The sequence below is a fragment of the Cherax quadricarinatus genome, chromosome 17, assembly GCF_038502225.1.
Source record: "Cherax quadricarinatus isolate ZL_2023a chromosome 17, ASM3850222v1, whole genome shotgun sequence".
Taxonomy (NCBI): Eukaryota; Metazoa; Arthropoda; class Malacostraca; order Decapoda; family Parastacidae; genus Cherax; species Cherax quadricarinatus.
The window spans coordinates 39,265,460-39,277,528 of NC_091308.1; the positions used below are offsets into that span (position 1 = coordinate 39,265,460).

The 12,069-nt window shown below is 41.9% G+C and overlaps 1 protein-coding gene across 1 annotated transcript in view; it reads left to right on the plus strand.

Annotated features, from left to right (window-relative positions):
- The first annotated feature begins 2,301 nt into the window (after positions 1–2,301).
- The window catches only part of LOC128686473 (serine/threonine-protein kinase Sgk2), a 91,560-nt gene continuing 81,792 nt past the window's right edge, over positions 2,302–12,069 (plus strand). The window contains exon 1 of the mRNA XM_053773420.2: positions 2,302–3,215. Within this exon, the coding sequence (XP_053629395.2) occupies positions 2,685–3,215 (531 nt within the window). The 5' untranslated portion in view covers positions 2,302–2,684. The remainder of the gene's footprint in view (positions 3,216–12,069) is intronic.

A 12,069-nucleotide genomic window follows, 5' to 3' on the forward strand; every position in this document is an offset into this window, starting at 1 on the left:
TATTTCCACGTTCACTTCTATTTCCACGTTCACTTCTATTTCCACGTTCACTTCTATTTCCACGTTCACTTCTATCCACGTTCACTTCTATCTCCACGTTCACTTCTATCTCCACGTTCACTTCTATCTCCACGTTCACTTCTATTTCCAAGTTCACTTCTATCTCCACGTTCACTCTATTTCCACGTTTGCTTCTATTTTCAACTTCAGCTGTAATAACTGAAGATAAATTATGTGTCTCTTCGTAATATAACATCACTTCTGTTATTGTCATGTTCTAGTTAAAACATCGAACATGTCATAAAACCGTTCTGAATCGTCGACCAGTGAGAGAGAGACCTTGTTCTGGCATCAAGGTCAATGCTGAGTGCATGGACAGTGTGTCGCAGTGTATTGTAGTGTTTTGTATTGTTTTGTAATGTAATGTCCTGTACTGTGGCTTATTGTATTGAAATATATTGTGATGTGTTGCAGGGTACAGTACTGTGGTGTATGTTGCCTTATGGTGCCAGTGTAATGGTTGTATTGTAGTGTAGTGTAGTGTGTTGCATTTAGGTGGGATGTTAAGAGTATATTATATTTTATTCGACGTATGTCACGTTATAGGCATGACCTCCCGACCAGCAAACCAGATGCTAGGAGTAAACGAGCGAGGCCCCCTTATGTTAGCACCTTGGTTCACCCAGCCAGTCATAAGGAAGCCTGTCCCCTTTGTTATGTTAGCACCTTGGTTCACCCAGCCAGTCATAAGGAAGCCTGCCCCCTTTGTTATGTTAGCATCTTGGTTCACCCAGCCAGTTATAAGGAAGCCTGTCCCCTTTGTTATGTTAGCACCTTGGTTCACCCAGCCAGTCATAAGGAAGCCTGCCCCCTTTGTTATGTTAGCACCTTGGTTCACCCAGCCAATCATAAGAAAGCTCACCCCCTTTGTTATGTTAGCACCTTGGTTCACCCAGCCAATCATAAGGAAGCCCACCCCCCTTGTTATGTTAGCACCTTTGTTCACCCAGCCAATCACAAGGAAGCCCGCGCCCCTTGTTATGTTAGCACCTTGGTTCACCCAGCCAATCATAAGGAAGCCCACCCCCCCCTTGCTATGTTAGCACCTTGGTTCACCCAGCCAATCATAAGGAAGCCTGACCCCCTTGTTATGCTAGCACCTTGGTTCACCCAGCCAGTCATAAGGAAGCCTGCCCCCCCCTTGTTATGCTAGCACCTTGGTTCACCCAGCCAGTCATAAGGAAGTCTGTCCCCCTTGTTATGCTAGCACCTTGTATTATCCGGCCAGTCATAAGGAAGCCTGCCTCCCTCGTTATGCTACTACCTTGGTTCACCCAGCCAATCACAAGGAAGCCCGCTAAAGTTGTGAAGTGATGTTGGACACTCGCGAATCAACATTGGCAGACTTACCTCCGAGTCTGGTCGAAGACGGTTCTCACCGTGTCTTTTGCTTGCAAATTGCATTTCTGTACATGTTCCCTGTACATATGCTTCGAAGCTGTTTTGGTGAAGGAAATATATATAAATTTATGTAAATATTTACCCACTGCTCTCTCTTGTTCGTTTCTACCTTGGTTATCGTGCTACAACCAAGTGTGCAGGCCACAAAACTACACCTGTGTTTGTAATGTGTTGTATTGTGGTGCAGTGTAGTATGTTGTAGGGTAGTGCGTTGTGGCAAGTTGTAGTGTACTTTGTGGTGGTGTAGCGTAGTGTATTGTAGTATAACGTAATGAGTTGCAGTATGGTTTAGTATAGTACATTTTATTGTAGCGTAGTGAATTGTTTTGTGATGGAGAGTAGTGCTTTATTTTGGGGTGCAGTATAGTGTATAGTATCGTGGTGCGGCGGTAGTGTTGTATGTTGTGATGTGGTGTATTGTGATGTGGTGGTAGTGTTCTATATTGTGGCGTAGTGTATTGTGGTGTAGTTTGATTTAGTATAGTGTGGCTTAGCACGGGGTGTTGTAATGTTTTGTGGTATACAGACCAGGTCAGGTAACCATCACTGTTACACTGTAACTTTAAACCATAGTCACCGCCTGGCACTGTGACGTCATCAGTGACATCATAAATGGCACTGGTTGCCTTGCTCACATTTATCAATCCTAAAAATAACTCTGTATGGCACAACTTATCCATTTATGTTAATAACAGAATAAATTTACATAAGATAAATGCCCTTGAAACGACGCTAGATTTCTTCCAGAATTAATGGGTAGTCTTATCCAACACTGAAAAGTTGGCGTTGTGCTGAAAAGTTAATGTGTCTCATGTTTACAGCTGTGGGAGAGGTATGGGTGTTGTAGTGGCTCACCGCACTCCGCCGATATCCCTTATCTCTTACCAGTGCGGGCTTTCCCTGCCCCTGATCAGTGCCCGCAACGAGTGTCAGTAGTGTGGCAATCTGCACTCCTGCCTGATGCTGCTGCTTACCTCCTCTCCTGTTTCGACTCGGTTGATGGACCGACATTAGTGAGGATCTTTCTTTGGCTCAAAGAAATTGAGAGTGAAGTCAGTTATTATCGTGTGGTGCTCAAACTGCGTTCCGGATTATAAACTCGGAGTGGAAGGCTATGATTTAGTGCGAGAGTGAAGACTTCCCGAGGTTAAAGCAGTATTTAATAGTGTTTACGTAATGGATGATATTCTGGACTCTAGATGAGGACGTAGAGTACCTCTACGATGAGCTGTATTTGCGAGTCCACCTGGCGGGCTCTGTGCGCCATTAAAGACGCCATCACGGCCCCTTGTTCCTCTGGAGACGACGACCTACCCCTCGCCCCTTCATCCAACAATTCTAACGTCTCCGTCGCCTCTTCTAATATTATCTTAGACGACCAAACTATAGATGGCGACTTGGGACTCACCAACTCTGGCTTCGATAATGACTCCTTCACAGCTACAGCTCTGGAAGAGAACCCGGCGACGAACTGGCGACCAGTGCTGCGACTGCGTGATCCCGTGTCTGACGAACCCCACACGGACAGTGGCCACTGGACCAACCCTAACCTGTTTACCGATGTTGACCTCGGCGATGGTGGGGTAGCGGAGGCAGGGGACGCCGCTGGAGTGAGCATTGCAAACAAACAAAGGACGGATTCGCGAAGCACTACCCGGGAATCCGGGTACGGACGCTCTCTGGATGACAGCAACGCCTCTTCATCTCCTGAACCCTCCGTAAGCGTGGAGTACCACGCCCCTCCGAACCCAGGCGTGAGTACCGGCTCCCTCACTGTCAGCTATAGTTCGAAGAATGTGTAAATGTTTTTCCAGTTGCTGGAAAAATGCTTAGTATCTATAATTGTCACAAATTGTGTAGACGCATCTTAAACCATCTGGGTTAAATGAGTAGCAGGAAATGTTGATCTTGAGTAGGATTCTAGATGAGCATCCGTTTGTCTGTACCTTGTATGGCTTCACTAAAACGCAGGATGGTCAGGTAGGAGCTTCATACATTTTCATACATTATTATTATTATTATAATCATGGGAGAGCGTTAAACCCGTAGGATTATACAGCTCATGTGGGGGAGGGGGATGGAAGATATTCAGACTCAATTCAGGGAACCGGAGCACAGATCCAATTCCCTAGATCAAGAGCCCCTCACCAGCGTCAGGTAACATCCCTTGAGGGGTCATTTTCATACAGTGTTGTAACAAGATTTTAGACTCCACTACTTGCACTCCTTTGGCATACTGTCCCACTCAACTATGTGTCTGTCTTCCACCCTTGATTGTTTTGTTTAGTTATTCACTTAACTACCAAAAATGATTGTAACTAAGCCTATTTCATACAATTATAACACCATATAAATCATACTGTTCTATCATTGTTCCAGCCATTCTATTCATGTTACATTCAACAATCCGGTTACTGAAGAACATAGAAATATACATTACATAAATCTATGTGATCATGCTGAGGTTCTCTTACTAATCAAACTAAGATAGCTGAAATTCTGAGCAAATATCCTGAATTTGCTTGTATAGATAAAAATGTACGCTGGTTTGTGGCATTTTATTGAGAAGACTTTCCGTCCATCAGGAACTCAGATGGAGGAGAGAACATGTGTTGAGTGTAGAGACGTAATGTGTAGAGATGAGCGAGTGACGTCACCTACTGCAATGTTGTTCAACCAAGTGGAAACTTCGAAGTTTGGTGATTCAGTAGATCAACTTCAGCACTCCTCCATATTGTTTATGAAAGAGAAGTATCACATCCAGTGAGACTAAGTGTGGCCAGCGCTTCAGAAATAAGGAATGAACCTGATTTGTGTGTAATATTGTTAGCAGTGGCGATCAGAACAGATTCTAATTATTATTATTATAAAAAGGAAGCGCTAAAAATACAGGGATAATAAGCAGATTCTTAGCAAAGTGGGTTCCGCCTGTCTACTTCTTTAGTGACTAGTTTGTCGATGGCGAAGTTCTTCCTATGATTCTCTCTGATGTCATCAAAAATAATGATAAATTACGATTTTTCGGACTATTTCTTGCTTTCCACTAAAATTAAAATATTTTGACTAAGAATCGAGTATTTTATAGTTAGAATGCTAAATCTGTTTTCTTTTTTTAATTGCACACTTCACAAGATTTTTTATAAACACGTGAAACACTTCTGTGGTCGATGATCCTCGTGTTCGGGTCTATACAAGTTTCACCAATTTAAAACTTTGTCACAATTTCCATCTCTTTGAGAGTTAATAAAGTCCCTGGTGGGCGAAAGGACTTCTCAATAAAATGTCCAAAACACCATACTGTGTCTTATTAAAATGCTCCTCGGTAATACTACTGATACACGATGTATGACTACCTGAAAGAGAAGCCAAGTTTATTCTTGACAACAAGGGTTTAGATACTAGAGGTGGGAGTATGTATGAACAATCTCGAAATATAAATACATATGTCGGTTCTCTGAACCATTCATCTACAACACATATGCAGTATAATGCGATCCTTTATTGACAATGTTTCGCCAACACAGTGGGCTTTTTCAAGTCGCAAACAGATCTACCTGGGGTGGGAGGTACGCGAGTATTTATAGTCAGGTTCAGAATGCTGAGGTCAGGTGGAGAATGCTGCATCTGATGATGTACCGAGTGGAGTTATAGAGTCTAAAATCTTGGGTAGCTTGGAAGGGAGGTTGGACAAGTTTGTGAGCAGACCTTCTACAGTGTTCTTATGTGGGATAGCGATGAAGAAGTTTCTTCGCAAGTGGTTCAGCTATGTTATAGAAGCCACTATTCTGGTTGAAGTTGTCGGATATAGAAATAAGTGATGATTCCAGGATTCTTCGGTATTGAGTGTTGTCTTCTGTGGCGATAAGTCTTGAGTTTCTGTAGTTTATCAAGTGGTTGTGTGAATTACGGTGTTGTACACAGGCATTCCTTGTATCGTCAGACCTGCTTGCGTATTGGTGTTCTGAAATACGTGTTTGGAGGTCCCTTGATGTTTCGCCCACGTATAATTTGTTGCAGTCATTACAAGGGATTATGTATACCCCTGCAGAGGGTGGAAGCTTGTCCTGTCTATCACTGGTAATGTCCTTGATGGTCGTGGTTGTGGAGGTAGATACTTGGAATGAGGTATTGGAAAAGATGTTGGAAACGTGTTTGGCAATGGAGTTGGTGGGGAGGACTATGTATCTCTTCTCGGCAGTGTCTTCTCTGGGTGTGTTGAAGATGTTTAATGCCCGTCGTCTGCAGTCTCTGATGAAGTGACGAGGATAGTGGAGTTTAGAAAATACTTGTTCAATTATAGTGCATTCTTCCTCAAGAAACTCATTGCTGCAGATTCTGAGTGCACGCAGGAAGAAGCCTATAATTACACCACGTTTAGTTTTGGTGTCGTGGTGAGAGTAAAAGTGGAGAAGATCGTTTTGGTTGGTGGGTTTTCGATAGACTTTAAAACGAAATTCATGGTCAGTTTTGCAGAGAAGAACATCAAGGAAAGGAACAGTGTTGTCGACTTCTTCAAGTGTGAACTGGATTGAAGGCTCGAACTGGTTGAGCTTGTCTTGGAAAGCTTGAACGTTGAAGCGTCTAGGAGTTATGAGGAGAATGTCGTCAACATAACGGAGCCAATGGAAATAAATGGTATAAAATACCTACACAATGGAAATATAAACACATATGCAGTTTAATGTGATCCTTTATTGACAACGTTCTCCCACACAGTGGGCTTTTTCAAGTCACAAACAGATCTACCTGGTGTGGAAGGTACGTGAGTATTTATAGTCAGGTTCAGAATGTTGAGGTCAGGTGGAGAATGCTGCATCTGATGATTTGCCGAGTTGGGTTATAGAGTCTAAAATCTTGGGTAGCTTGGAATGGAGATTGGATAAGTTGTGAGCAGACCTTCTGCAGTGTTCTATGTTCTTATGTGGGATAGCGATGAAGAAGTTTCTTGGCAAGTGGTTCAGCTATGTTATAGAAGCCATTGTTCTGGTTGAAATTGTTGGTTATAGAGATAAGCGATGATTCCAGGATTCTTCGGTATTGAGTGTTGTCTTCTCTGGCGATAAGTCTTGAGTTTCTGTAGTTAATTAAATGGTTGTGTGAATTGCGGTGTTGTACACGTGCATTCATTGTATCGTCAGTCCTGCTTGCGTATTGGTGTTCTGAAATACGTGTTTGGAGGTCTCTTGATGTTTCGCCCATGTATAATTTGCTGCAGTCATTACAAGGGATTATGTATACCCCTGCAGAGGATAGAAGCTTATCCTTTCTATTACTGGTGATGTCCTTGATGGTCGTGGTTGTGGAGGTAGATACTTGGAATGAGGTATTGGAAAAGATGTTGGAAACATGTTTGGCAATGGAGTTGGTGGGGAGGACTATGTATCTCTTCTCTTCTTGGGGCAAATGGCCATAAAATTAGAATTTCTAACTGAACTCCCTATAGTGGATAGAGTAACTCAATATAAGGTCAGTGAGCCCATATAAATGGAATTCTGATGTTTAGTTTTCAAGCAATTGCTAATCAGCGAAACCCTAATTTAATATGGCCTGCCCGTATTAAGTAGAAATTTGGCTGTTGCAAACTTGCAATGGTTAATAAAACAGCAAATAACTATTTTTTAAATTTATTATACAAACAGACAATATAAAAAAATATAAGTGGAACTTGTATCCAAACCTTTTTTAGGTATTAAAAAAATATAAAAAGAAACCAAATTGCTACATTGACACATTGCAAAGGGATAAAATTTTCAAGTCTCATATTCCTGAATTCCCTGAGAAAGAACAGTCATTGTATATTACTAATTGCTAGAATGGAACGCTATGAAGCAATTTTTATCTTTCTTTATGCATAGATTTACTTTGCATACGGAACAGAAAAATGACGATGTGGTATAATTGTTCTTGTTGCTGCAATGCTTACAAGTAAGAACCTTGTCATTCACTGCCCAGTGAGGTAGTGTTTAATCTTTCCTCACACAGTCATCAGGCCTTATTGCATGTTGGTACTGCCTAGCAACTGGCACTTGCAAGCTTGCAAAATCATTAGTGTCACTATTGGAACTAGTACTTGTCGAAGCTCTTGTACTTGTTCTGCTAGTGCGCCCCAACTTATTTCCTTTGGATCTTGCAGTGATAGAGATATCATTCCTGAAACTCTTCAGTGGCATGAACTTGGTATTCAGTGATTTACAATCACGGCAGTAAAGAAGCCATGCACTGACAACAGACAGATCAAGAACATAGGCAAACAGCCGCATGTACCAGCGTTTAGATTTCATATATGTTTTGTGTAGATGCACCAACATGTTACTTTTGTCAATACCTCCCATGTGAGCATTATAGTTCTTGATGACTGTAGGGCAAGCGACCTTGGTTCTGGCTTTTGTATCCTTGTTATATCTCTCAATATTTGTCACATGATTAACCCCCTGATCATTTGTCACTAAAGTCACAACTTTGTTGTCCTTCCATCGTACAACAAGGATACCATCATTGGTGTTTTGATAGTCCCAAGTGCCCTTGGGCACATTACTCTTTTCCATTTGTTTGACAGGAACCAGGTTTGGCTTACCACATCTATTATCACGTACTGTTCCAGTGTATCTGCAGTTATACTTGTCTCTTAGTAACTTGACCAAAGGTAGACTTGAAAAGAAATTGTCAGCATAGATTGCTGATGTGTTGGTCTTGTTCAGAGTTGTTGCAAGTACCAGAACAATCTTTGTACTTATTGGAAGTGTAGTTTCTTCCTGTGGCAGCTTTATGGGATGGTTGTCAAAAAAGTTGGTTTGCCTTGGTACATGAGTATATCATGTATGAATCCATCTTCACTTGCACGACAAAACAGTTTGAAACCCCACTTGTCTGGTTTCGTTTTGATGTAATGCCTCAGGTTTCCAGCTGTTTTACCCTTGAAAGCAACCATAACTTCATCAACAGACTGCTTGGGTGTAGCTGGAACTTTCAAGTAAGCATTAGTTAGTGCAGTGTAAAGTGGCCTTATTTTGTGGAATCTGTCAGTAGCATTATTTAGTCTGTTATCATTGAAATGGATTGTACGCCTAAGCAACCTAACTCTCTTAGATCCCATGACTTCTGCAACCTGGGGTATCCTCAATGTATTTGCCCAATAGTCTTCAATGGCTGGGTATGAATTAATACCCATAAACAAGATTATTATTATTATAATCAAGGGGGAAGCGCTAAACCCGGAGGATTATACAGCGCCTGGGGGGGGGGATGTGGAAGGCATTCAGGCTTAATTCGGGGAACTGGAGCACAGATCCAATTCCCTAAATCAAGAGCCCCTCACCAACATCAAGGAACCTTCCTTGAGGGGCCCATAAACAAGAGAATACCAATGAACCTCAAGATTTCTTCAGAATCTGTTGAAAAATTAGTATGTTTTATTGCTTGGCATACAGATTAGTTTGGTATGTTATATTGTCTATCATGTCTTCAGTAAAAAAAATCGGTAAAATGTTCATATGGAGACCTAACTGCAAGAGGCTTTTCATGTTGGTATTCAGGCAAAGGGTCATTATGGATGTCACCACAGGTCCAGCTGGGGTTACTGACAACAGCAAACTCATCCTGATTATCTTCTTCATCAGGCATCTCCTCGATCGTAATAGCTGTCTTTTTCTTGACTACTTTTCGCTTTTTGGCTGGCATTTCTTCCTGCTCATCATCACTTGACACCTCTTGATCCGGTGTCAAGTATTCATCACCACTTTCAAGCAATTTTGGGTCATCTACCTCTGGTTCTGAGTCACTTTCACCCAAAATGCAGACATATTTTGACTTGGTGTTGGAGGGCTCACCATAAAACAATTTCTCATTGATCTGGAAGGACAATAAAAGCGTTCTGTACACATCCAGACCATTACAAAATTCATATAAGCAATAGAAATATTTTTTATAAATATTTATTTACTGAAATCGAAAACTGGCCCTAAAAAGGCACAACAAAATTTTTTGCGGTCTCTTTTGTCGCACTATTTTCATTTGCATGGTACACTCATATTATGCTTCACACGGCCTTTATATATATATATCAAAATATGCCCAAACTATTCATTTATGCACTAGACATAACAATCAGTACTTACCGACATTGTAGAGGATAAAATCCAAGGGTATGTGAGTCTCACTAGATGAAAAAATGTTACTCTCGGCGACGCCAAGCCTGAAATGTTTACATCTTCATCTCTAAACCAATGGGAAGCGAGAACAGGACAGCACCACTTAGCTGAAGCGACTCAGGGAAGGCTTGTGATTATTTAGAAATAAAGAATGGAAATCTAGATGCGCAGGACGAGTAGGATGACACGCGCAGAAAAACACATGCTCAGACCCACATATTTTGCAGTCTGCCCCATAAAGGGTTACAACCTGGAGACAGAGAAATTCAGCACCCTCATTCCCAACACCGTTACCTGGCTAAGATACGTTGATGATATATTGGTTTTCTGTCCAAGACGTCTCAATATCCAGGCCCTTCTCAACAAGATCAATGCAGTCGAACCATCAATAAAGTTTACACTTGAACTCGAAAACAATGGCAAACTTCCTTTCCTCGACGTTCTCCTGTGCAGATCTCCCGACAGTGACAAACTTCTCTTCAAAGTGTATAGAAAACCTACCGACAAGGACGATCTTATACACTTTTATTCACACCAAGACACCCGCACTAAGAGAGGAGTCCTCATTGGCTTCTTCTTGAGAGCTCTTCGCATCTCCAGCCCTTGTTTTCTAGAAGAAGAATGCACTTACATAACACAAGCCTTTACACGTCTTCAGTTCCCATCTTTCTTCATCAGAGATTGCAGACTCAAGGCACAAGCTATCCTCAACAAACCGCCCATGGAACAGCCCCCTAAGCAGTTCATAGTGCTCCCATGTGGTGATGTTGCCACGAATACTCGCCGGGCACTTGCTATGAGTAACATCAACGTTTCCACCATAAACACATCATCTATCAAAGACCTCACTATGTATTTCAAAGGACCTAAAATCTGGAACACCCTACCTGAAAACTCTAGAACTGCAGACACATTCATCACTTTCAAAACTACAGTTAGAAAACATCTTATCTCCCTGATACACCCCGACAACTAACTACATGATAACCACCTGGTGGTTCACAATTACACTCACTCACCCACTGACTATAAACCCAGAAATACTAATTTAATCTTAAAATAATAAATCCTAACTAGCCATAAGTTTGCCTATAATACTCCAATATAGACACTTTGTATTGTGCCAAAACAAAAGCATTCACATTGCTAAACTCACAAATTATGATGTAGTCACTTAGCCTTAATACCATAATCTGTAAGGATTTAATGTTAAGAATTAATGTAAGTCTGCCCGAAATTCCTAGCCATGCTAGGTGTCCTAGTGGCCCCCCACTGTAATTAGTATTTTATAACATGTAAACCACACAATACCCAAAACCTGTAAACCCCACATTGTAACCATTATAGAGAATAAACTTGAATTGAATTAAATTGAATTGAAATGCAGTCCCACACCTCTAACTTCTACAGCAGGCGTCTACACTATTCCCTGTGGATTCTGTCCCAAGAAATATGTAGGCGAGACAGGCAGAGATCTCGCAGTCCGCCTGAATGAGCATCGAAATGCCTCTAACAGAGACCATGTAAGGTACGCCTGTGTCCTCCACAGAGACTCCACAGGGCATTTGATGAACTGGAATGAGGCACAACTCGTTCTCACCGAACCAGACCTCAGACGCCCACGGTGCCTAGAAGCCTAACTAATCGCCGTCACCGACACTATAGAGCGTAACACTGGAAACTACAAAAACCCAACAACACAGGAGTCACACGATTTCATCGTCTACCCGTCCTCATCCCAACGTGACATTTTTCAGGTCACCATGCGTCACTCACACCTCACTCTCCGCCTATATATATAATGTCTTTCTACCTCTGTATGTTAGAAGTGATCAAGGTCCCAGGACCGAAATGTTTTCTAAAAAATTCTAAACCAACAGAATGGATATAAATGCACTGGGAAACGTACAGAGGAGGATGACAAAGTTGATCCCGTGTATCAGAAATCTTCCCTATGACTGAGGGCCCTGAATCTGAACTCTCTAGAAAGTCGTAGAATTAGGGGAGATACGATTGTGGTGTATAAATGGAAAACAGGAATTAATAAAAGGGATGTAAATAGCGTTCTGAAAATATCCAGCCAAGACAGGACTCGTAGCAATGGTTTCAAGTTGGAAAAGTTCATATTCAGGAAGAATATAGGAAAGCACTGGTTTGATAATAGAGTTGTGGATGAGTGGAACAAACTCCCGAGTACAGTTATAGAGGCTAAAACGTTGTGTAGTTTTAAAAATGGGTTGGATAAATACGTGAGTGGGTGTGGGTGGGTGTGAGTTGGACCTGACTAGCTTGTGCTACCAAGTCTGATGCCGTGCTCCTTCCTTAAGTGGAAGTGACCTGACTAGGTGGTCATTGTTCTAGGCCGAGGGGTGGCATGGACCTGCTTCGCATGGGTCAGTAGGCCTGTTGCAGTGTTCCTTCTTTTGTATGTTATGTTCTTATAACACACAAGTCATCACTA